Source organism: Natator depressus, chromosome 2 (genome assembly GCF_965152275.1).
Source record: "Natator depressus isolate rNatDep1 chromosome 2, rNatDep2.hap1, whole genome shotgun sequence".
Taxonomy (NCBI): Eukaryota; Metazoa; Chordata; order Testudines; family Cheloniidae; genus Natator; species Natator depressus.
The window spans coordinates 149,521,218-149,543,603 of NC_134235.1; the positions used below are offsets into that span (position 1 = coordinate 149,521,218).

At 43.7% G+C, this 22,386-nt stretch overlaps 1 protein-coding gene across 1 annotated transcript in view; it reads left to right on the plus strand.

Annotated features, from left to right (window-relative positions):
* Positions 1-22,386, plus strand: part of CTNNAL1 (catenin alpha like 1) — a 126,415-nt gene that overhangs the window by 70,709 nt on the left and 33,320 nt on the right. The window contains exons 8-11 of the mRNA XM_074945104.1: positions 3,338-3,424; positions 7,868-8,026; positions 11,704-11,796; positions 21,819-21,969. Of these exons, the coding sequence (XP_074801205.1) occupies positions 3,338-3,424; positions 7,868-8,026; positions 11,704-11,796; positions 21,819-21,969 (490 nt within the window). The remainder of the gene's footprint in view (positions 1-3,337; positions 3,425-7,867; positions 8,027-11,703; positions 11,797-21,818; positions 21,970-22,386) is intronic.

Here is a 22,386-nt window from a genome sequence, read left to right on the forward strand (position 1 = left end):
CTCCTCTCCTCTCCTCTACTTGAAGTCATCAGGCCTGTACATTAGTTCGCTATGGGTACATTTAGCCTTTCATCCTGTGGTGGTGAACTGCTTAATTTTCACCCACCCTATATCAGCAATGTTCTTAAAAGACATTGTCAGAACATTCCCATCAGTATCAAGATTCGAATCTGATGCTTTTGCAGCATAGGAACCTGCCACTAGATCACTTGGCTTCCTGTACGCTATGTGACAGACCCAGACCAGTGGGGTACAGGAGTCTGGTAGAAGGCCAATATACTGGCCACTGGATGAATAGTTTTCTGTTCCCTGAGTGACCAGAGCAGGGGATGCCTTAGAGCAATCAGGAATCTGCTAGAACCAGTTAAGACAGGCGAGCCAATTAAGAGCATACTAAAATCAGTTATGGCAGGCAGATTAATCAGGACACCTGGTTTAAAAAGGACCTCCCATCAGTTAGTGGAGGGCATGCAAGGAGCAGGGAGTGAGAAGGTGTGCTGCTGGAGGATTGAGGAATGCAAGCGTTATCAGGCTTCAGGAGGAAGATCCTGCAGTGATAATAAAGAAGGTGCTGGGGGGAGACCATGGGGAAGTAGCCTAGCGAGTTGTAGGTGTCACGCAGCTGATTCAGGAGACACTGTCGACAGCTGCTATCCACAGGGCCCTGGGCTGGAACCCGGTATAGAGGGCGGGCCCGGTTCCCCTTATCCCTCCAACTCCTGATCAGACACAGGAGGAGTTGACCTGGTCTTTGAGCAACACCAGAAGGGAAGGTCTGATGTGGAAAGGGATCTGGCCTGTCCCTGACCCATTAGGTGGGACAACAGAGACTGCGGAGATTATTCCTTCTCCTGGTTCCCCATACGGAGAGGTTTTTCTCAATGTTGAATATGTTGCAGGAATATGCCAGGATCTCCAGGATTTAAGCATTATCTCACCTGACGAGACTCTATCCCTGTCAGTGACAGATATTTCCAATGCATTAGTTGTTTGGGGGACATGCACGTCCCGCAGAAGTGCAATATTAGCTCAGACTTTAAGAGCAGAGCTAGGCAAAAGTGGGAGATCCTTATGATTAAGGCTAAGATTTTGTCATGGTTATTTTTAGTAAAAATCATAGACACTAAACAAAAATGCACAGAAGCTGTGGCCTGTCTGTGACTTCTGCTGCTGCAGCTCCATGGTTTCCCCCACTGCCATGGTGGCTGGGAACTGTGGGGTTCCCCTTCTCCCCGCGGCGGTTGGAAGCTGCAGGGTGACCATATTTCCCAAAGAGAAAACAGGACATCTCCAGCCGCTTGTCCGAGGCATCCTGCTCCTCCCCCACACCCCGCATGAGGCTGTCGCCCATCGCTAGATCCCTGAGGAGGGCTTCCTCAGGAGTCCGTCATCTGTTGCTGGAACCTTGCAGGGGTCTGCCTGTCGCTGCTGTTGCCTGTCACTGGAACTCTGCTAGGGCCCCGCTGGCTGCCAGCTCCACCATCCCGCAGCCCTTGGGGCTGAAGCAGAGAATGTCATAGAGTTCCTCCATGACATAAACGTAGCCTTACTTATGATGTAATGTTTTTGCCCTGTCTCGGATCCAGGCCAGGATTCCCCCCCCGCACCCCCCACCCTTGTACATCGGCCTCTGAGTGAGCTTAGTGCCCCAGTCACCTCAGTACTGTGTTTGCCCCAACCTTTGTGGGAAAAGGCATCAGAAGGTTCTTGAAAGGCCCCTAAAAAAAAGGCGTTTTAGTTCTCATAAAGAGTCCACTTTAGGAAAAAGTCTCGGTCTTTGCAAAAATCAACTGTACGAGTGCTGAGGTCCCATGCTGGGTACTGCTGAGGTTCCAGCCTCCTTTGGTTACTGGTAACACTTCTAAGAGCCACGCTACCAAGTGTACTTCGGTACCTAAAACATCCTCAGTATCATCTAAACATGATTGTGATAGCTGAGAGAAACATTCTGCTTCCAAGAAGCTTACACCAACAGACTTTAGTATGTAACCTTCAGAACCTAGACATATGACTCCCTTTGTATCTCAGAAGTCTAAACTGCCATCTCATACCACTTGGTTACCTCTAAAGCACTCAGCATTTATCGGTACTGACAACTTCTAATGAAAGTGGCTTGTTGAAACATACAACTCCCATGGTACTGCAAATCCACCCAGTACCATAGGAGTTTGGACATTCCCAAGACTTTCTTTTCAGTTGAGCCAGCATGTCACATTCTGACAGACAAAAAATTGCTTTAAGCAGGAGCTAAATTTGAGAGAACATATCAGAAACATAAGGGTAAAAGCATTACAAGAATATTGTAATTATCCCCAAAACAAACATTACAAACTCCATTTTAATTTAATTTTTTTGCCTGTTGTTAAGGAGTACGTTTCTGGGGAAGGCAATTGAAAGAAAGTATAAAGAAATTCAAGAGACACTGAACAATCAGGAATATTGGTTTAAGATGTGTTTTAAAAGATACATTATCAGACTGGGCGGCTATTCCTTTTAAAAAAAAATTATGCCACACACAATCCAGAATCTGTGTTGTTAATCTGTTTGTAGCTGTTAGAGAGAGAGAGTCAAGATAAGGTTTAAATCTGACCACATCCATCTTGTGCTGATGCTCTTAATTAAGATAATTTTTCCCCCCATCAAGTTTTGGAGAAAGAGAAACTTTTTAGCTCCTACCTTCTCTCCCCCCCCCCCCCCCGCCCCTATGTGCATCCTCCTTCACTTTTGTGCAGGTTGTCTTGTTCTGCAAATGCACACAAATTCCAAACCCAAAAGCACTGTTTTTGTATAAATTGAATGAAAGATTCATAACAATAATTCTTACGTTACATGAACAATTGAAATTTGTACGGCATAGAAAAAGATTGTCTATTACTTATTAAGTAAACCTCTTGAATTTAAATGACAAACATTAATTTGGTGAATTACTCTTTTTTAAATAATGAGGGTTTTTATAAAATCTACTCCTGTGGGCTTTTAAAAACTGGAATAGTTGTAGCTAGTTTAACAGGATGGTTCAGGCATAAAGATTTGATAGCTCATACTAAATAAAAAAGCCCTCTTTTCTCAGAAAGGACACAATGTTCAAAACTGAAAAATCCTTCTTGAATAAAAATAAAGTTGATGGTGTGGCATCATTAATTGTTTTTTTAGTAGACTCTTAATTCAGTGATGAATAAACAAATGCAGTAGTAATAATGAATTCTTAATATAAAAAAATTTTTTTTTTTAAAGAAAATGTACTTAAAACTGGATTACTGCATTAACACAGCCTGGGATAATTTGTACATCATTTGGGGTATTTTTTTTTAAATGTTTGATTCTCTTTTCCTTGTAGCAAAGCCAGAAAACAAAGGATATCACAGAAGACTTGGAAGTAGCCATACTAAAAACATGCCAGTGTATGAATGAACTCAAAAGAGAAGTAAGCACAGCTTATATAAACACAGTCTGAAGAAGATTTTGAACCACCTTTATTTTCACGTGTAATACAAAATAAGGCCCTGACTCTGCAAAGGCATAAACATCACATTACATGCTGTGAATAGTTCTGTTGACTCAGCTGAACACTCTGGTAGTCTTAACTTTATGCCTGTAGGTAGTATCATAGAATCTTATCCTGCAACACTTAACTCAAGTGAGCGGAAATCAGTGGGACACTTCTAAGAGTAAGGACTGTTTGCATAAGTAAATGTTTATAGGATCTGATTTATAGTGAATTTCAGAGCCAGCGCTGCTGTAGAAGTCAATTAAAAACTTCTTCATAGGGAGCAGGAACAAGTAGTACATTTTCAAATGCATATATATAATCCACAGAGAGGCAAGGAAGGTGAGGTAATATCTTTTAGTGGACCAGCTTCTGTCCGAATTTGTTTAGCTCAGAGACTCTGCTTCCTTCCCCAAACCTGAAGAAGAGCTCTGTGTAGTTCGGACGCTTGTACCTTCCACCAAAAGAAGTTGGCCCAGTAAAAGATATTGCCTCATCTACCTTGTGTCTCTCATATCCTGGGTCCAACACAGCTACAACACCACCATATAATCTGCCAGTTTAGTGCCAGATTTTGCTCTTGGATGCATGCATAGCTCTGATTAAAGTTTACTGTATATAAAGGTAGTACTTACTTCACAGGATTTTTAAGAAACCAGGAGTTATGTTGACCAGTAATTATTACAGTATCCACGTGTAGTTGTGAAAACTGAATAAATGGCTTTTGCAATTTCTTTGCATTTTACTTATTGCAGTTGAGAAGAAAACTTACTTATTTTCACTATGAAATACATTAAATATGTGCCTTACAAAAACATTTTTTCAGGTATCTTGCTACAATAGATATTGTTAAAATGCAGCTTAAAAAAACTAGAAGTTAATTATTTACCAAGATAATTATTGTAGGAACTGCAATTATTCATAGTAGTATCTGACATCCTGCACATTTTTATCTTGAATTCAAAAGCACTCTAAATATTACAAACAGAAGCTGTTTTAAAATAGCTTTTTACGTGCTAAGTCAAGATCTTGAAAGTTAGAAGTGTCAGAATTTAGGTTGATCTTGAAATCTCAATTTGATCTTTGGAGCATATGTATTATGATTCAGTCTTTAATTAATGATCATATGCTGTTTTATTTTCCCCCATAGGAACTGTGCCTTGTTCAGGGCACAGGGTGGATGGTGCTCAGTGAATGAGGCAGCTATTTGGTATTCTTGTTTATCCTTATTCAGTGGATGGGTTTGTGCCTTGTTTACTGCACACAACTCAAATTCTGCATTGAATACAGAATTAGTGATTTCCTAATGGTCTTTTCTATGGTGTTCCTCACTCTAGTATCTGAGTGCCTCACAAACATATTAAGGAACTTATCTGCTCAACTCCCTGGGTGATAAGAGAATTATTGTTCCCATTTTACAGTTGGAGAAACAGAAAAAGTGACTTGCCTGAGGTTTACTCATGGGGGAATTTTGCACCACTTTGCACATGCAGAATTCGTGTTCCCTGCAGATTTTTTTTCTCTGCAAAATATAGATTCTGCTGGAGAGGTGCTGCAGTTACAGCTTTTGTCCACTAGGAGGTGCTGTGGTGCCAGAAGAGAGGGCAGCCAACTGGAGAGGCTGCATTCCTCACTGCGGTGCCAGGTGAGGGTGCACTAGACAAACAGAGAGGGGTACGCAGGGCAGCTAGGGGGTGGTGTCACAGACAGGTTCAGACCGGCTAGTGGTGGGGACAGACTAGGACGCGGGCTCAGGATCTAGTGGGGCGACTGCATTGAGCCGGGGGCTGAATGGGAAGTGGGCTGTGGGGCCACAGGGGGACAGAGGCAGATATTCCTAACTGAATGGCATAGGCTAGGAGTCTGCATGGGGGAGGCTCCCCAACTCTCTAACAATCCCGCCCCTCTCCCCCCGCCCCCCAAAGTAACCTGTTCCATGTTTTTCCCACCCACACCCAACAACCCACCAGGTTCAGTCCCAGGCTCCTTCCCTCTCCCTCGGCTCCTCTGTTACCCCTGACTCCCCCCAAGACTTTGCACTGCTTCTGTGAGGGGTGCCAGAAATACGTTTCTGTATTGTAGTTTAAATGAATTACTCAAAGTTCTGTATTAATATGCCTAGTAAAGAATCTTATTTGTCAAAAAACATTTTCTGAATTTTTTGTGTCTGTATTGTTAGACATATTTGCGGACAGATATTTTAAAATAAATTACCAAAATAATTGAAACTGGCATGATTATATTGTTATTTTGACAAATAAAATATACAGAATTTTGCTGTATTTTAAAATACTGTGCACAGAATTTTTAACTTTTTGGCACAGAATTCCCCCCAGGAGTAGAGGTTCTGCTGCAAGTCATTAGCAGAACCCTAATTTGAACTCCGAACCAACTGACTCTCATCCCTTCCATCCAGAGCTGTTGAGCATACACAGCTTCAGTTTGACTTCATTTGCAACCGACTGTTCAACGCACCCCAGGCGTGTCAAATTGGGCACCCAGAAAATGAGGAACACACAGATAGTAGCCTCCTGCCAACATTTTGATGTGACTTGCTCATCATAAGGAAGTCTGTGGCAGAGACAACAATAGAAGAGAGTTCTCCTGTGCGACATTCACCTGTTTTAACCACAAGACACCTGTCTCATTCTGTACATACCTGCCTATTCTAGAGCAAACGAAGCAGGGGCTTCTTCTGCACACAATTCTGACTTATTCCCTGACCGCCATCCATCCTGTGCACTAAAAATAGTATGTGATCATGCAGTTAACACCATCTCAATGCATATGTGTAAAGGGGCCAGATTTAATTTGCATAGGAAGTGCTTGATTTTGCAACCTTAAATAACTTTCTTATAATGTCATTTTTAATATCATTTCCATTGTTAGTCTTAAAAAAAAAATTAAAAACAAACTCTGTTTTGTACAAATGTAATGTCAACAGTTTGAACCCTGAACCTCTCAACACTGCAACACAGGCTTCTACCACTAAAGTTCGAAGATTTACTAAATTACCTGGCAGCAACAGAATAGTTATTCTCTGTAAACCAAACACTAGAAGAGGGTATATAATACATGTACCCAATGGGAACATGAGAAGCTCTGCTTTATTGACAGTGTAGCTAAGGTCAAAGATATGGCAAATTATTTGAGAGGCAGTGGAGCTAACGGGGTGTCATTGGGTTTGACATATTAGAAATCTGCATTCTACGTTCCCAGCTTTTGTAGCCTCTCTGTGGGGAATGAAGTCTTGCTTAATGAAGGGTTTGTGAAGGCTATAGAACTATTAACACCTCTCAGTAGAAGTGAGTCTAACTCAGTGCTGTCTTGGTTCCCAGCTGTTTGTGCTCCAGGGTTTCTTATCCTGCACCTGTGAAGTAGTGAAGGGGATTGGTCCTCTGGGGCCAGGTTCTGTGTCCTGGGTGCGGCTGAGAAGTCTGACCTGCCACACGCTCCCACATTCCCTGCTTCTATAAATTGATCCATCAGGAGCCAGGCTATTTCTGCTTCTGAGGGTTCCAAAACCTTGCAGCAACCCCTATATTTAGGTTGCCTTACAATTTTCAGTATGAAGGATTCAATTTTCCGAAGTTACAATACCTCCATTGTTTAAAGACCACTTTATAAACTCAGTAGGGAGATTGCTTTGGGACAGAGGACATGCCTTTTGCTTGCCTCATGAAATTCTATTTAAAGTTAGCTGATTAGTACAATAGTAGTGGGGACCTAGCCTTAGCATGTATAGAGATTATGGCACGCTGCCAAAATTATGCTGCCCGTCCCTCCTGTGATACAAGCAATATATTTGCAAGAATCATTTTATTAATCACTGCAATGAACCCAGCTCTGGGTTAAAACATGGCAATATTAAATAGCACAGGGCAACATTACCTAAGAGTTTACAGTGAGAAATGAAGAATACTACAGTTGATTGAAAACATAGCAGGAATTTAGGTAGGCAGAAGTACTGTAGGTAAGTTTATGTGAAGGCACTAATAAAAAGGCAAAAATGAAAACCGGACCACTGATCCTTGTTCACGCATAGCTGGTGGCCGCAATATCCTTATACCCTGGCCTGCCCCAACTGTTTTTTCTGTCTGCCCCCAAAAGGCTTGAATACTCAGCTTTTTTGGAGGGTGGAGTGGATTTTAGTCTGTGTATTTGAGTAGAAATTGCAGAGTAAGGCCCCTGAGGTACAAACGTTCTTTGCAGACTTCCTCTGAACTTAGTATCAGTAAGCTTCTTCTTTTTTTTTTTTTTTAAATTCCTGCCTCTTGGTCATCTGCTGAATTTACTATCATTAAAGTATTTTTATTGTAGATTATCTTCACATGTTTATCTTTCAATGCTTGTTTTCTCTTTTCCTTACTACTACTGAAGCTTCACCATGCAGCCACATCATTGGCAGCAGACCTGCTAAGATACCATGCAGATCACATGGTTCTGAAGGCATTAAAAATCAGAGGAGTAGAAGGAAATCTAGAAGCTGTAGCAGAATATACTTGTAAGCTATCAGAGCAGAAAGAGCAGCTTGTTGAGGTGAGTTAATTTTATTTTCAAATAGATTTAATGTAAAAAGTGCCAAAATCTATCTAAATGAACTGTTCTTCAGGGTGTCTTTTGTGTTTTAACCTGTAGAATGTACCTCTGGCACTTCTGGACTCTACATTCTCCTAGAAGATAGTGTCTGAGTGAAGCATGAGTTTCCTCACTGCACCAAACATTTGGGTCCACTGTTATAGAATTGGACCCACTGCCCCACCTGCGCAGTTCCTGTTGCTGCTTGCTGTGGGCACAGGAACCTCATTGCCTGATTTTTGGGGGCCTCTGTGACTGCCTATTGGGGCCAAGATTTTCATAAATAGGAGCTTAAAATTAGGCTCTTAAATCCAGATTTAAACACTTGCCTATTTTCTCAAGAATACTAAGCAACCAAGCACTTCCATTGATTTCAGTGGGAGTTTTTAGGTGCTCAGCATTCTTAAAATCAGGCAAATTCCTAAATGTGAATTCAGGAGCTTAACTTTAAGCATGCATATGCATATAAAATAAAATATGTATAATATAAAATACAGACACACACACACACACACAATAAGTAAGTACTCTATTTTTATTTCCACTTTAACATCTGCTTTTGCTGTATCTGTAGCACTGGGGATAACTTCTAAATGTGGCATTTAGATTAATCCAGCTTCTAATAAACATACCAAACTGAAAGGTAGAGAGCTTTGTGCTTGTGAGAGTGCCAGGGCCGGCTCTAGGTTTTTTGCCGCCCCAAGCAAAAAATTCGCCACCCCGAGCTCCGAGAGCGCAACTGCCCAAGCAAAAAAAAAAAAAAAGGGGGGGGGGGATTTGTAACTTTCTCATAAGTTCTTCTTTTGGGCTGACATTTTCTATGTTCCTTCTCAGCCCAAAAGTGAGTTGTTGCTTTTTAATGTTTGCTCAAAAACGAATACATTTTGCTCAGAGTATGGCAGAAAAATTCTTTTCTGCTTTAAGATCAACTTGACGCTGTTTTTGCTCAAAGATCAGTCAAAATGAGGTGAACTTTGAAATTGAAGGTTTCCATGTGATTAGTAATTACTGATTAAGTTTCTTCTTGAAAGACATTTTGTTTTCTGAGTACAGAGTTATGTTATTTACTTGGCTACGGAGGACTATATACTTTGACTACTACTTGGATAATTGCAATACTCTTGTGCAACAATTTCTTCTACAGAATTTCTTAGTTGCCAGGTTTCTTAATCTTTCATATTTATTCAACTGTGAATCTACAGTATGATATCAGTGTAGAGATGAGTATTTTTCCTTTCTTTTGGTTTTCTGTTAAGAACATAAGAACAAATGCTGTCCTGGGATGCACACTCTATGCTCCCATTGACTTCAGTGGGAATGTCGGCTCAGATAAATTAAATGCAAAAGCTCATGTAATAGAGCATTAAACTGTTGAGTTTGAAATTTAAACAACCATCAGGAAATACTAGTATGAGGACCATATTTCAACTTGATGATATTGCATATCCTGTACGTCTTATTTTTTAAAAAATAAGAACACAAAATAGTATCATTACATACAAAAAATGCACATTGAAAGAATGATTGTTACATAGTCAAGCATTTGAAAGTTAAGAAATGCCAGGGTTAAGGTTACACTTACACAAGGGGAAGAATTAAGGTTGTATTTGCACTGATAATATATGCTCATGTACTTACTGTGTATTTCCACCAACCCCCTGCCTCATTCAGGATGGGAAGTGTTCAGGGAATGAGACAGCTGTTCAATATTTTTGTGTATGGCATCTGCCATAATTACTGCACACTATCCAAAGCCTGCAGTGAATACATAAGTATTAATTTCTTGTTGTCTTTTTTAGGGTGCTCATCATTGTAGTTTTTGAGTGCCTCATAAATATTAATGAATTTATTTACACAGTTCCTCTGAAGTAAGAGAGCGTTATTAACACCATTTGACAGATGGGGACAGTTGATACAGAGATTTGCCTGAGGTCACACTGAATCGGGCAGAGATAGGCATTAGAACTTGTGAGCCCCCTAATTCACAACACTTCTCTCATTCCTATAGACCACTCTTCCTACTGGCAGAGATGCAGAGTGGCCACCATAGCTTCAGATTAACTTCAGGTGCAGTTTAGTGTTCTGCACTTGTGCAAATCTGGCCCCAGGAATCTCAGGTTGTGCACACAGAAAATGAGGAATGCACAGTAGGGGCCACCTGCCAACATTTTGGTTTGTGACTTGCTCCTGATCATACAGAAAGTCTTTGGCATAGGCATGGATAGAGCTGAGTTCTCACATTTGACATTCACCTGCCTTAACTGCAAGACCATTTTTTCTCTTTCTGCAGTCCCTTGTCCTTTTTTCTCTACACACCTGACAACTTCTACAGAGAATAGCCTCATTCACTCTACAATCCCAGTTCATTCTCTGAGTGCTCTCCATCCTGTGCAGTGAACGAGGTGGGGTCCTGTGGGGGGGAAATGTACTCAAGTAATTAAAGACTGTGTCATAATGCACACCCACAAGGATGCAGAATTAAGGTTTCACGGCCAACATAAATTCTGGAATTTAACTTTCAGGTATTAGATTTTGTAACTAAATAATGTTTTTAATGTCATGTGAGTGGATTTAATATGGGAAAATGTTTAAAAAAAAAATTGTAACAGCCCCCTCCCATCATGCACCATCAGTAGAGTCCGAACCTTGAATCCTCAGCATTGCAGCACATGTTGAGTTACAGGACTTAAGTTAACATTAGCTGGAAGCAGAAGAAGGCTGTCCCAGCATGGGTAGGGGGGGAATGGGTTGCTGGAGCCATGTGCTAAATTTGGGCTGTTGTTGGGGGAATCATCTACACCACAATTTTATAGCCCTCTGAGCTCAAGTCAACTGACCCAGGCCAGCTGCGGGTGTTTTATTGCTGGATAGACATACCCTTTGAGAGGCTGCCTGCACCTGGGGATCACAATGCAGTGTAGTGGTATTTAGTGGTGGCACAGGCCTGACCTTGCATTAAAACATCTATATTCAGTATTACTTTGACTTTCTACCAACATTTTGATGACAAGGTAAGTCACAGAAGAGGAAATAGTGATTTTCAAAAGTTTCTATCTCAGCCAGAATTTCCCTGGACATAGAAAAGACACTTCTCTGGCCTGTGGGCTTTCTCCCTGTCAAAATCCACAGGCCTGCATCAAATGATCGAAGTTTTTAGACCTTCTCAAAAAAAGGTTGCAAGAATTTTTAATGTGGAAAGTGCTAAGCAACCTAGATGTTGGAGTTGCTACCAGAAACACAAATGTATGTAAGCATAATCAGGTTAATGTTACTGTGAGGCCTGGTGACTTTCAATACCTGACCTGAAGGTCAGACAGTTACACACTGAAATGTAACTTCTTTTCTTAAAAAATTCCTGAGGTTTAGGAGGACAAAGGGGAAGGAGAAGCAAAGGGGAAAATAGCTCGATCCTTGTTTTCATGGTTTGATTTCACTTGAACCCCTTGCTGGAATTCTGACCCAATAATTCATACATCTGCTACATCAGATGCAATTTCTGGAAAATTTACTGTACCTGATAGGTTTTCACCTTTTCTCAGCAATGAAAAGAAAATAAACTTTACTGCTGTGTACGTTTCTTTAATATATCTTATTTATAATATTATTTACTCTTCAAAATATATTAACTTTTTTCTTAGACATGTCGCTTGTTGAGGCATGTTTCTGGAACAGAGTCACTTGAAATTACTTGCATACATGCAGAAGATACCTTTCAGGTCACTGGCCCACAGGTATGCCTACCTTTCATTTGATCACATTTTAAGTAGAATTTTGTAAAATGGATGTACACTAAGATAAACATTCAACATATGCTCTTGGAGGCATGCCAGTGCAGTTCACAAAGAAACATAGAGTATTACAAGTAGGAGGCAGTATAAATATTTGTAGAAACGTGTCCAAGCTAGATCTTCTGGTACATCTTGATTTGTGCTCTGGACATTTTGGAAGACTCTGCAAAGCTGGCATAAAGCTCCTACAGACCCTGTGTGCTTTTCTGGAATGTGCTGTAGCTTTAAGTCTGCTTTAAATTATGCTGGCTTATACCAGCCACTTGGGGCTGACTACTAGCCCAGGATAGATGTAGAGTAGGGGTGTCCTCACCATGGCCTCCTTTTCAGTGACTATGCACCCCTCTTGCCAGCAGCTGAGCCGCTATGCCACTGCAGGATCACTAGGGTTATCCTCCATGGGCCGTTCGCTTGAGTGCTGCGGCCAAAGTATGCTAGCAGTGCATTGCAAAGTGGTCACAACCCACCCAAAGATCTGACCAGTCAGTCTCTTATTTATGTAGGGCAATTTTCACCCCTGTGGAGAGAACCAATATAAAGCTTATGAATCATTTAATTCCTGTTTTGAGAGTTTAAATAGGACTTCATTGGTACATAGGCCTTCACTGGGCCTTTGTACAAGGATGAATTTCACAGGGATAAAAGGTATCCCTGTGTGCTAACCCAAGTATAAAATTATGCCACTATTACACATGTGTAAACAGCCCACCAGCTACTTCAGGGCCTTAACAATATTGTGCCTAATAATAGTAATTAGTATTTACACAGTGCTTTATATTTAAAATGTATTTTACAGACACTGACTAATCATGTGTAAGTACCTGTGGATAAATTTTCTTTGCAGTTGTCACACAAGTATATGCACAGGTAACTGTATATCTTTATGTAGAACAATACTGCACCAAATACTGCATCCTTACCTATGTATGGCAATACTGTACCTAATTTTGCATTCACGGTTTATTTATCTATATGCCTGCCTGCAGATACCCCTGTAAAACACAAATAGCTTCTTTTAAAGTGCTAAGTATTTATTATTCGTCATTAAGTATATTTTAGACACAAGGTGGGTGAGGTAATATCTTTTATTGGGCCAACTTCTGTCAGTGAAAGAGACAAGCTTTCAAGCTTATGTGTTAACTACTTATGCTAAACAGCCTGTTCTTTGTGTAGATGCAGCCGTGTATTCCACTTTGGTATGTGCACACTCAGCACACCAAAGCCAGAGAATTTTGCCTTGGAGTACCCGTAGAGGGGCAGCACTCTCACACCTTGTGGCCATAGCCCCTCCCCTGGCTATATGAGGCTGTGTTGCGCTGACCCTCTTTGGTTCCTTCTTACCGCCCTGGCTGGAGTTGACGCTCTGAGTAGTTCCTTACGTCACAACCTCGCTATTTTTTAGTGACTTTTCTAGTTGTATATAGCTAATCAGTACTCTTAGTATAGTGTTTGTTAGTTAGGTTTAGTTTAAATATTTCCCTGGTGACACCCTCACCAGGGTTTAAACAGTGTCTGCTGTGTGGGGTAGTGATCCCCAACAACAATCCCCACACATGGTGTTTGTTGTGCCTAGGCGAAGCCCACATCAAGGAGCGGTGTTTGATTTGCAAATCATTCACGATACTGGGTGAGGAATCTTTTGTCTAAAGCAGCACCTGCTTGAACAGGCCATTCAGCCTGCTTCAGCACTGACACCTAAGTTGGATCAGAGGTCGTCCTCGGGTTCTGATACTGCTGCTGTTTTGTGCTCTGAAGAAAGGGAGAAGTTATTCCCCATTGAGTGTGCTGAGGAAAAGGTTCATACGACGGATCCAGGTTGCATGGGGAATTGTCTGCCTCCTCCAGAAGGAGCACGAACTGGCATCATGTGAATACTGATGTAAGGGATGGAGCAGGTCCTGTCAACTGCTTCCTGGTACCGCACAAGGAGGTCAGTGACCCCACACCATTGACTCCAGTTCTGGCCCCAAAGCATCCGTCAAGTCCAGTACCAATGAGGGCAGTGCAAGCACCGGCTGTTTACACGCTGGTGGCATATCAGATGGCAATGGCCCTCCTCTTCCTGTCTGTCCCATCTCTCACTTCGTCCTGGACTTTGCTGGGGCTGCATTGTTTATAGCCCTGTTGGCTGGGCAGGCTGCTGAACCTATGGGTCTGTCGGCACAGCACCCTGATGTTTCCCTTCCATAGTCAGTGGAAGTGGGGCTGGTGCCAGGCTCTGTACAAGGGACCTGCTTGGTGCCGGGAACTTCTTCGGTGTCCCTGCTGTGGATGCCACTGTTATTACAGAGGTGGCATTCACCGCCCTGCACTTCAGCACAGTCAGTCACCTCAGTATTGCTGCCGACTTCGGGGTCGACGCCACTGCCAGCGCTCGAAATGACAAAGGCATACTGGATGCTGCCAGTACCGTTTCTGCCATCGCTGTCAGTTCCCTGTTCGTTCTGGGCTACAGTTGAGTCAGACCAATTGCTCACAACCTCAGAGCTGGCTCCACCTTTCTCCCCTGAAGCCGAGGACTCGTTGGCACCCAGGTTGGGGTTTTCCTCCTCTCGCTCTCTATCGTCTGACCTTCATCACAGGCCATTCATGGAGCACTGTGTACCAGGATTGGCACTCATCTTGTGGTCGGAATGGGGGCCAGTGGCCAACCGATGCCCTACCCATACCAGTGAACTCCATGTAATCCATTAGATGCTCCTTGGTCATGGAGGTCCCCCCTGTTGAGGTTACAGGGACAAACCATCCCGATGAGTTGAAAGAATAGTAAATATGGCAGGCGACCAGCTTGGCTTAACGGTGAAATCCTAGCGGATCTTAAACATAAAAAAGAAGCTTACAAGAAGTGGAAGGTTGGACATAAGACCAGGGAAGAGTATAAAAATATTGCTCGGGCATGTAGGAATGAAATCAGGAGGGCCAAATCGCACCTGGAGCTGCAGCTAGCAAGAGATGTCAAGAGTAACAAGAACGGTTTCTTCAGGTATGTTGGCAACAAAAAGAAAGCCAAGGAAAGTGTGGGCCCCTTACTGAATGAGGAAGGCAGCCTAGTGACAGAGGATGTGGAAAAAGCTAATGTGCTCAATGCTTTTTTTGCCTCTGTCTTCACTAACAAGGACAGCTCCCAGACTGCTGCGCTGGGCATCACAACATGGGGAGTAGATGGCCAGCCCTCTGTGGAGAAAGAGGTGGTTAGGGACTATTTAGAAAAGCTGGACGTGCACAAGTCCATGGGGCCGGACGAGTTGCATCCGAGAGTGCTAAAGGAATTGGCGGCTGTGACTGCAGAGCCATTGGCCATTATCTTTGAAAACTCGTGGCGAACGGGGGAAGTCCCCGATGACTGGAAAAAGGCTAATGTAGTGCCAATCTTTAAAAAAGGGAAGGAGGAGGATCCTGGGAACTACAGGCCAGTCAGCCTCACCTCAGTCCCCGGAAAAATCATGGAGCAGGTCCTCAAAGAATCAATCCTGAAGCACTTACATGAGAGGAAAGTGATCAGGAACAGTCAGCATGGATTCACCAAGGGTAGGTCATGCCTGACTAATCTAATCGCCTTCTATGATGAGATTACTGGTTCTGTGGATGAAGGGAAAGCAGTGGATGTATTGTTTCTTGACTTTAGCAAAGCTTTTGACACGGTCTCCCACAGTATTCTTGTCAGCAAGTTAAAGAAGTATGGGTTGGATGAATGCACTATAAGGTGGGTAGAAAGTTGGCTAGATTGTCGGGCTCAGTGGGTAGTGATCAATGGCTCCATGTCTAGTTGGCAGCCGGTGTCAAGTGGAGTGCCCCAGGGGTCAGTCCTGGGGCCGGTTTTGTTCAGTATCTTCATAAATGATCTGGAGGATGGTGTGGATTGCACTCTCTCAACAAATTTGCGGATGATACTAAACTGGGAGGAGTGGTAGATACACTGGAGGGCAGGGATAGGATACAGAGGGACCTAGACAAATTGGAGGATTGGGCCAAAAGAAATCTGATGAGGTTCAATAAGGATAAGTGCAGGGTCCTGCACTTAGGACGGAAGAATCCCATCCACTGCTACAGACTAGGGACCGAATGGCTAGGCAGCAGTTCTGCGGAAAAGGACCTAGGGGTGACAGTGGACGAGAAGCTGGATATGAGTCAGCAGTGTGCCGCTGTTGCCAAGAAGGCTAATGGCATTTTGGGATGTATAAGTAGGGGCATAGCCAGCAGATCGAGGGACGTGATCGTTCCCCTCTATTCGACATTGGTGAGGCCTCATCTGGAGTACTGTGTCCAGTTTTGGGCCCCACACTACAAGAAGGATGTGGATAAATTGGAGAGAGTCCAGCAAAGGGCAACAAAAATGATTAGGGGTCTGGAACACATGACTTATGAGGAGAGGCTGAGGGAACTGGGATTGTTTAGTCTGCAGAAGAGAAAAATGAGGGGGGATTTGATAGCTGCTTTCAACTACCTGAGAGGTGGTTCCAGAGAGGATGGTTCTAGACTATTCTCAGTGGTAGAAGAGGACAGGACAAGGAGTAATGGTCTCAAGTTGCAGTGGGGGAGGTTTAGGTTGGATATTAGGAAAAACTTTTTCACTAGGAGGGTGGTGAAACACTGGAATGCGTTACCTAGGGAGGTGGTAGAATCTCCTTCCTTGGAAGTTTTTAAGGTAAGGCTTGACAAAGCCCTGGCTGGGATGATTTAATTGGGGATTGGTCCTGCTTTGAGTAGGGGGTTGGACTAGATGACCTCCTGAGGTCCCTTCCAACCCTGATATTCTATGATTCCTCATCTCACACTAAGGTGAGATCACTGAGCACGTTTGTGGTGGTGACTGTCGCTCTGCCATGGGCCCAGCTACCAGTGAACCTTCCCATTGTGGAGCCTCCAAAGTCATCCTGTCCAGGTCTGACAGTCCTGGAGCAAGATCCAGCTCTGGCACAGTTAACTGTTTCAGCTTTGTCCCTGCACAATTCCAAGGTGCCTGTCTCTTCTTCTCCTTTGTTACTGGAAGATTTAAGGTGCATCAGTACCTTTTGCAGCACGTGGCTGCTTCCCTGGGTATTCAAGCAGAGTTGCTGCAGAATACCCATAACATGTTGGATATCCTGCAGCCATCTGCCCCGGGAGAGTCTCCCTCCTTATTAAGTGTGCTCTTAGAGCTTGCCAAGGTTCTCTGGAGTGCACCAGCTTCAGTACCGCCTACTGCAAAGCACATGGGGAAAAGCTACTTCATACAGGTGCAGGGATTTGAAGGTTTTTACTCATATCCAGCCCCAAATTCCCTGGTCTTAACCATGGTGAATGATAGAACCCAGCAGGGCAGATTTAAGTCATAAGGATAAGGATTCTGAATGGATGGACCGATGGGTAGGAGGATTTACGCCTCTTCTTTGCAGATGCACATTGCTAACCAGCTGGCATTCCTGTCCAAATACGACTTTGTGAACTGGACGGCTATGTCTTAAGTTTGTGGACCAGCTTCCAAAAGACTTGAGGGAGGAATTTCAGGCATTCATCACCGAAGGCTGTTGTTGGCTAAGACTTTGCTGCAGTCCGCACAGGACATCATGGATACTTCAGCCAGAGTTATGGCCTCGACAATGGCCATGAGAGAGAGATCCGGGCTGCAGAATTCAGATATTGTTCTCGATATGCAACAGGCCACAGAGGATTTGCCCTTCGACGGCAGAGTGCTTTTTTCAGAAAAGACACTGCACTCCTTTAAGGACTCTCAGGCTACCTTTTGGTCCTTAGGGGTGTATAAAGAGCAGTGCATAGATGCCACTTTGGTGGTTGTCAGCAGCAGCAGTATGGTCTGTAGCCTTTCTCTGAGATGGATGGACTACCCCAGAAAGGGGCATATGTCTCAGAGGAGGAGGCATTCAGATCCACAGTTTGGCCAGTCAATATGCCTTCCTCTGGCGCCATCCTCTCACCCACAAACACCCATTCTGACTCTAAGGGTAAGACGTATCCTTAGCCTTCGTGGCCTCAACAAGTGTATCAGATACATGAGGTTCCAAATGGTCACTCTATCAACTATCCTCCCTGCATTGTCTCAGAATGACTGGTTTGTTGCTCTGGACCTCCAGAAGCCTACTTTTATGTGGCAGTTTTGCTGAGACACAGAAAATCTTTTCAATTTTGTCATAGCAGAGCACCATTTTCAGTATTAGATGCTTCCTTTCAGCTTCTTTTTTGCCCCTTGGGTTTTTACCAACTGCATGGTGGTGGTGATAGCATACCTCAGGAAGAAGGGAATCCACATCTTCCCATATCTGGACGACTGGTTACTGAGGGGCAGGCCAACACTACACTGTGCTTGCTCGACCATCTGGGTCTCATCCCGAACACTGGAAAGTCAACTTTGGCTCCTACTCAGAAAATTGAGTTCATTGGGGCCCTAATAGACTCTCCAAATTCAAGAATATTTTTGCCAACTGACTGTTTTCAGGCAGTTCACCACCTTTGCCTCAGCCTCCCATCACAGTTCAGATATGCCTGAGGCTCTTTGGCCACATGGACCACCTGCATGCAAGCAGACAGTTTGCAATGTTGTCTCTTCACCCCTTTCAGTTGTAGCCCAGGACAGTTTACCATCTGATTCTTCCCTCCTTGAACAGATTGGTCTGTATCCATCCACAGGTCCTGGACTCCTTGCAGTGGTGGAAGCTTCCAGAGAATGTTTATCAGGGTGTTCCCTTCGTCTGGCCCGTTTCAACCAGGTCTGTTGTCACCGACACCTCCCTGATGGGCTAGGGAGCACATCTGGGGTTGTTGAAAGTTCAAAGTCTGGTCAGAGCAGGAGTTCTCACTGCACATCAACGTGCTGAGCTTTTGGCCATCTACAATGCATCTCATGCCTTTCTGTACTGTATCCGAGACTCATGGTTCACATACTTATCCGCAATACCACCACAATGTATTATGTGAACAGGCCAGGGGGAGCACACTCCAGGATGCTCTGCCAGTAGGTGATCAGGTTGTGGTAGTTCTCCATCAAGGAGATACTGATACTCCATCAAGGAGATACTCTAATAGGACCATCTCAGCAAGAATTTTTCCCTGAGTCACCTGTGGTCTCTGAAGACAAGCATTCTCTGGGTCATCTTCGCAGCTTGGGGAATTCCATTGATCAGCCTGGTTGCCACAAGGGACAACAGGAAATGTCATCTATTCTGCTCTAGATGGGGGCCTCGATCCGAACTCCCTGTCCAACGCTTTCTACCTCAGCTTGCCATCAGTTCTCCTGTATGCTTTTCTCCCAATCATTCCACAGGCCATCCTCAAGCTGAAGGTGGATCAGGCCCATCTCATTATCATTGCCCTGGCATGGCCAAGGCAAGTGTTGTACGATCTTCTTGTGCTGTTAATTCAGTTTCCCATACCCCTTCCTCTCCATCCTGAGCTAGTCACCCAGGATCATGGTTGCACCATATATCCTGTGCTCAGCTCCCTGTATCTCCTGGCATGGCTTGCTTCGTGGCTAAATGAGGAGAAAATGCAGTGTTCGGAGGCTGTTCAACAGATCCTATTCAACAGTACAAAGCCCTCTCCAGAACGGCCTGTTCAACTAAATGGAAGCGGTTTTCGGTGTGGCCATTGGCCCATGGAGTTCAGCTGACATTGGTTTCTATTCAGTACATCTTGGAATACTTGCTGTACCTTCAGTTGTTGGGCCTTGCACTTAGTTCGTTGAGAGTATATCTGGCAGCAATAGCACTGTTTCATCCCCCCGATCTGGGAAAATCAGTCTTCTCTAATGCCATGGTAGCAAGATTCTTAAAAGAGCTTCTTCCTCTCCATCCTCCGATCTGAGGGCCGGTTCCTCTATGGGACCTTACATGGTCCAAGTGGCTTTAATGGGACCTCCGTTCAAGTGCCTGCCATCTTGTCCCTTTCCACTTTTTGTGTCAGAAAACTGCGTTCCTGGTAGCCTGAGACGTCCCTATGTTACGGTGGCTGCCCCGGGCCCCAAGCTTTGAGGGCTCTGCGCTTTAGTGAGGAAGCAGGTGGGGAGGTGAGGTGGGTAGGTGGGGGGGGCGAGGAGGAGCCCACTACCAACCTCTGCCTATCCCCAGCACCTCCTGCCCACCGGCGGCCCCGCCGATCAGCACCTCCCCCTCCCTCCCAGCGCCTATCGCTGATCAGCTGTTTTGCAGCATCAGGAGGCACTGGCGAGTAGGGGAGAGGAGCGAGGGCGCAACGCACTCGGGGGAGGGGGTGGACCTGGGAGGAGAAGAGGTGGGGCGGGGAAGGAGCAGAGTGAGGGTGGGAAGAGGCAGTGGGGAGCACCCCCCGGAAGTGAGAAACATCTGTTCTGGGCCCTGTAGCTCCCTAGGGACAGCCCTGCTGGTTGCAGTAACATCCAAAAGGAGAGTCTCTGAATTGCAGACTCTGATGGTAGAACCTCCTTATACACAAGTCTCCAAGGACAAAGTGACTTTATGACCATACCCAAATTTTTTGTCTGAAATGGTTTCTCAATTGCATTTGAAGTAGGAGGTATATTTACCTGTGTTCTTTCCTAAGCCGCATTCATCTCCAGAAGAGCAGCATCTCTATACGTTAGATGCCAGGCAATATCTAGCCTTCTACTTGGACAGGACTAAACCTGTTTGTGTCATATGGAGATCGTATGAAAGGGAAAGCAGTCTCTTTCCAGACTATCTCTAGATGGATGACATCCTGTATCAAGACTGCAGATGAAATAGCTTTGGCAGTGCCTCTTCAGTGGTTGTGAGCTTGTTCTACGAGAGCGCAAGGGATCTCAATAGCATTCCTCAGTGACATTTCAGTATGGGACATTTGCAGGGCTTCTATGTGGTCGTCCATGCACACATTTATGCACCATTATTGCATTTTCCAGAGTGGATGAAAGTTTTGGTAGGGAGGTCCTGCAATCCTTGTTTAAGTAGACTTTGAGCCCTGCCTCCAGGGATGGGTACTGCTTGTGAGTCACCTAAGTGGAATACATGGCTGCCTATACTTGAAGAAGAAGTGGCTACTAAGTGTAATTGTGGTTCTTCGAGATATGAGGCAGGCGTGTATTCCACGACTCATTCTCCATCCCCTCTGCATTGGATTCTAGTCTCTGGGCATTCAGTGCAAAGTAATTGAGGAGGGTTGGGGTGGTGCTGCCCAAGCACCGCCCCTCTTCGGGTACTACTGTGCAAAATTCTCTGCCTCCGGTGTGTACACACATAAGTGGAATACATGTCTGCATCGCATCTCGAAGAAACACAGTTAAAGTAAGTAACCATTTCTTCCACCTTGTATTTAGTTGGGACACTTTTCCCGGACCTGAAGACGAGCTCTGTGTAAGCTCAAAAGCTTTTCTCTTTCAACAACAGAAATTGGTCCAATAAAAGAGAGATTACCTCACCCATGTTGTCTCCCTAATATCCTGGGGCCATGATGGCTACAATAACACTATAAAAAAGTTACATAATCTCAATAAACCAAACTAATTTTGATAGAATATAACAAACTAGAGTGGAGGAGTTGAAAATATCATGTACTTGGTTTTAAAAAGCAACATGTTCCGTAGGAATAGTCCTGCAGACCCTTATACATGAGTAATTCTTACTTATGAACATGGTTCTTCTGACTTCAGTGGGATTATTTGCACATGTAAGGATTATTCAAATTTGTAGCAGTTTGCAGGATATAAAACTAAAATTAGTGGGGTCACGAAATACTTGTATTCTTTTCATTCTCTTTCCTGTTGTCTAATATGCTAGAACTCTTTGTCCATGCTGATTTTTTAAAAACTGCATATTCACAAATACAGATAATACCAGAATATTCCAGCGAAAGGCCTTAGAAATATAACCCGTCTTTGGTCAACAGATGTAATATTAACTCTTTCTTACTGTTGACATTGTTTCTTGTTTTGTGTGTGGAGGCATTTGCAAATTAGCTTGTAACGTTACATGAGAAGATGGGTTTTTAACATTTGTTGCTCTGATTGCATTTTTTTTCAGATAATTTCTGCTGCAGAAACACTGACATTACATCCGTCTAGTAAGATTGCAAAAGAAAATCTTGATGTGTTCTGTGAGGCTTGGGAGTCCCAGCTGAGTGACATGTCCATGTTGTTGAGAGAAATCAATGATGTGTTTGAGGGAAGAAGAGGTAAGAGTGCTGTTCATCATAACACAAGTGCAGCATTCCGGGTATTTTACCTGTTCTACTAAGCTGCGGTCTAGCAAATATGCTGTTTTCTGCAGATGGATTAAAAAATAAACACTCCTTTTTTTAATATGACAACTTGGTATTTAAGTAATATTACATCAGTTCAGTATATTGGTTTTATAGAAACAATGGATTGGAGTATAATTATCAGATCTGCTAAATAAAATACAGAATACTTGATTTTAAAAACTAAGGCTAAAATCTAGATCCTGTAAAAACATATGCATGTGCTAAACTTCATGCACTCTGACTAGTCCCACTGTTCTCAGTACATAAAGTTAAACACTTCGTAAACCTTTGCAGGAATGGAGGCTAAAGGCTGAAGGAGTTATATGGTTTTCATACTCATCTAGTGTC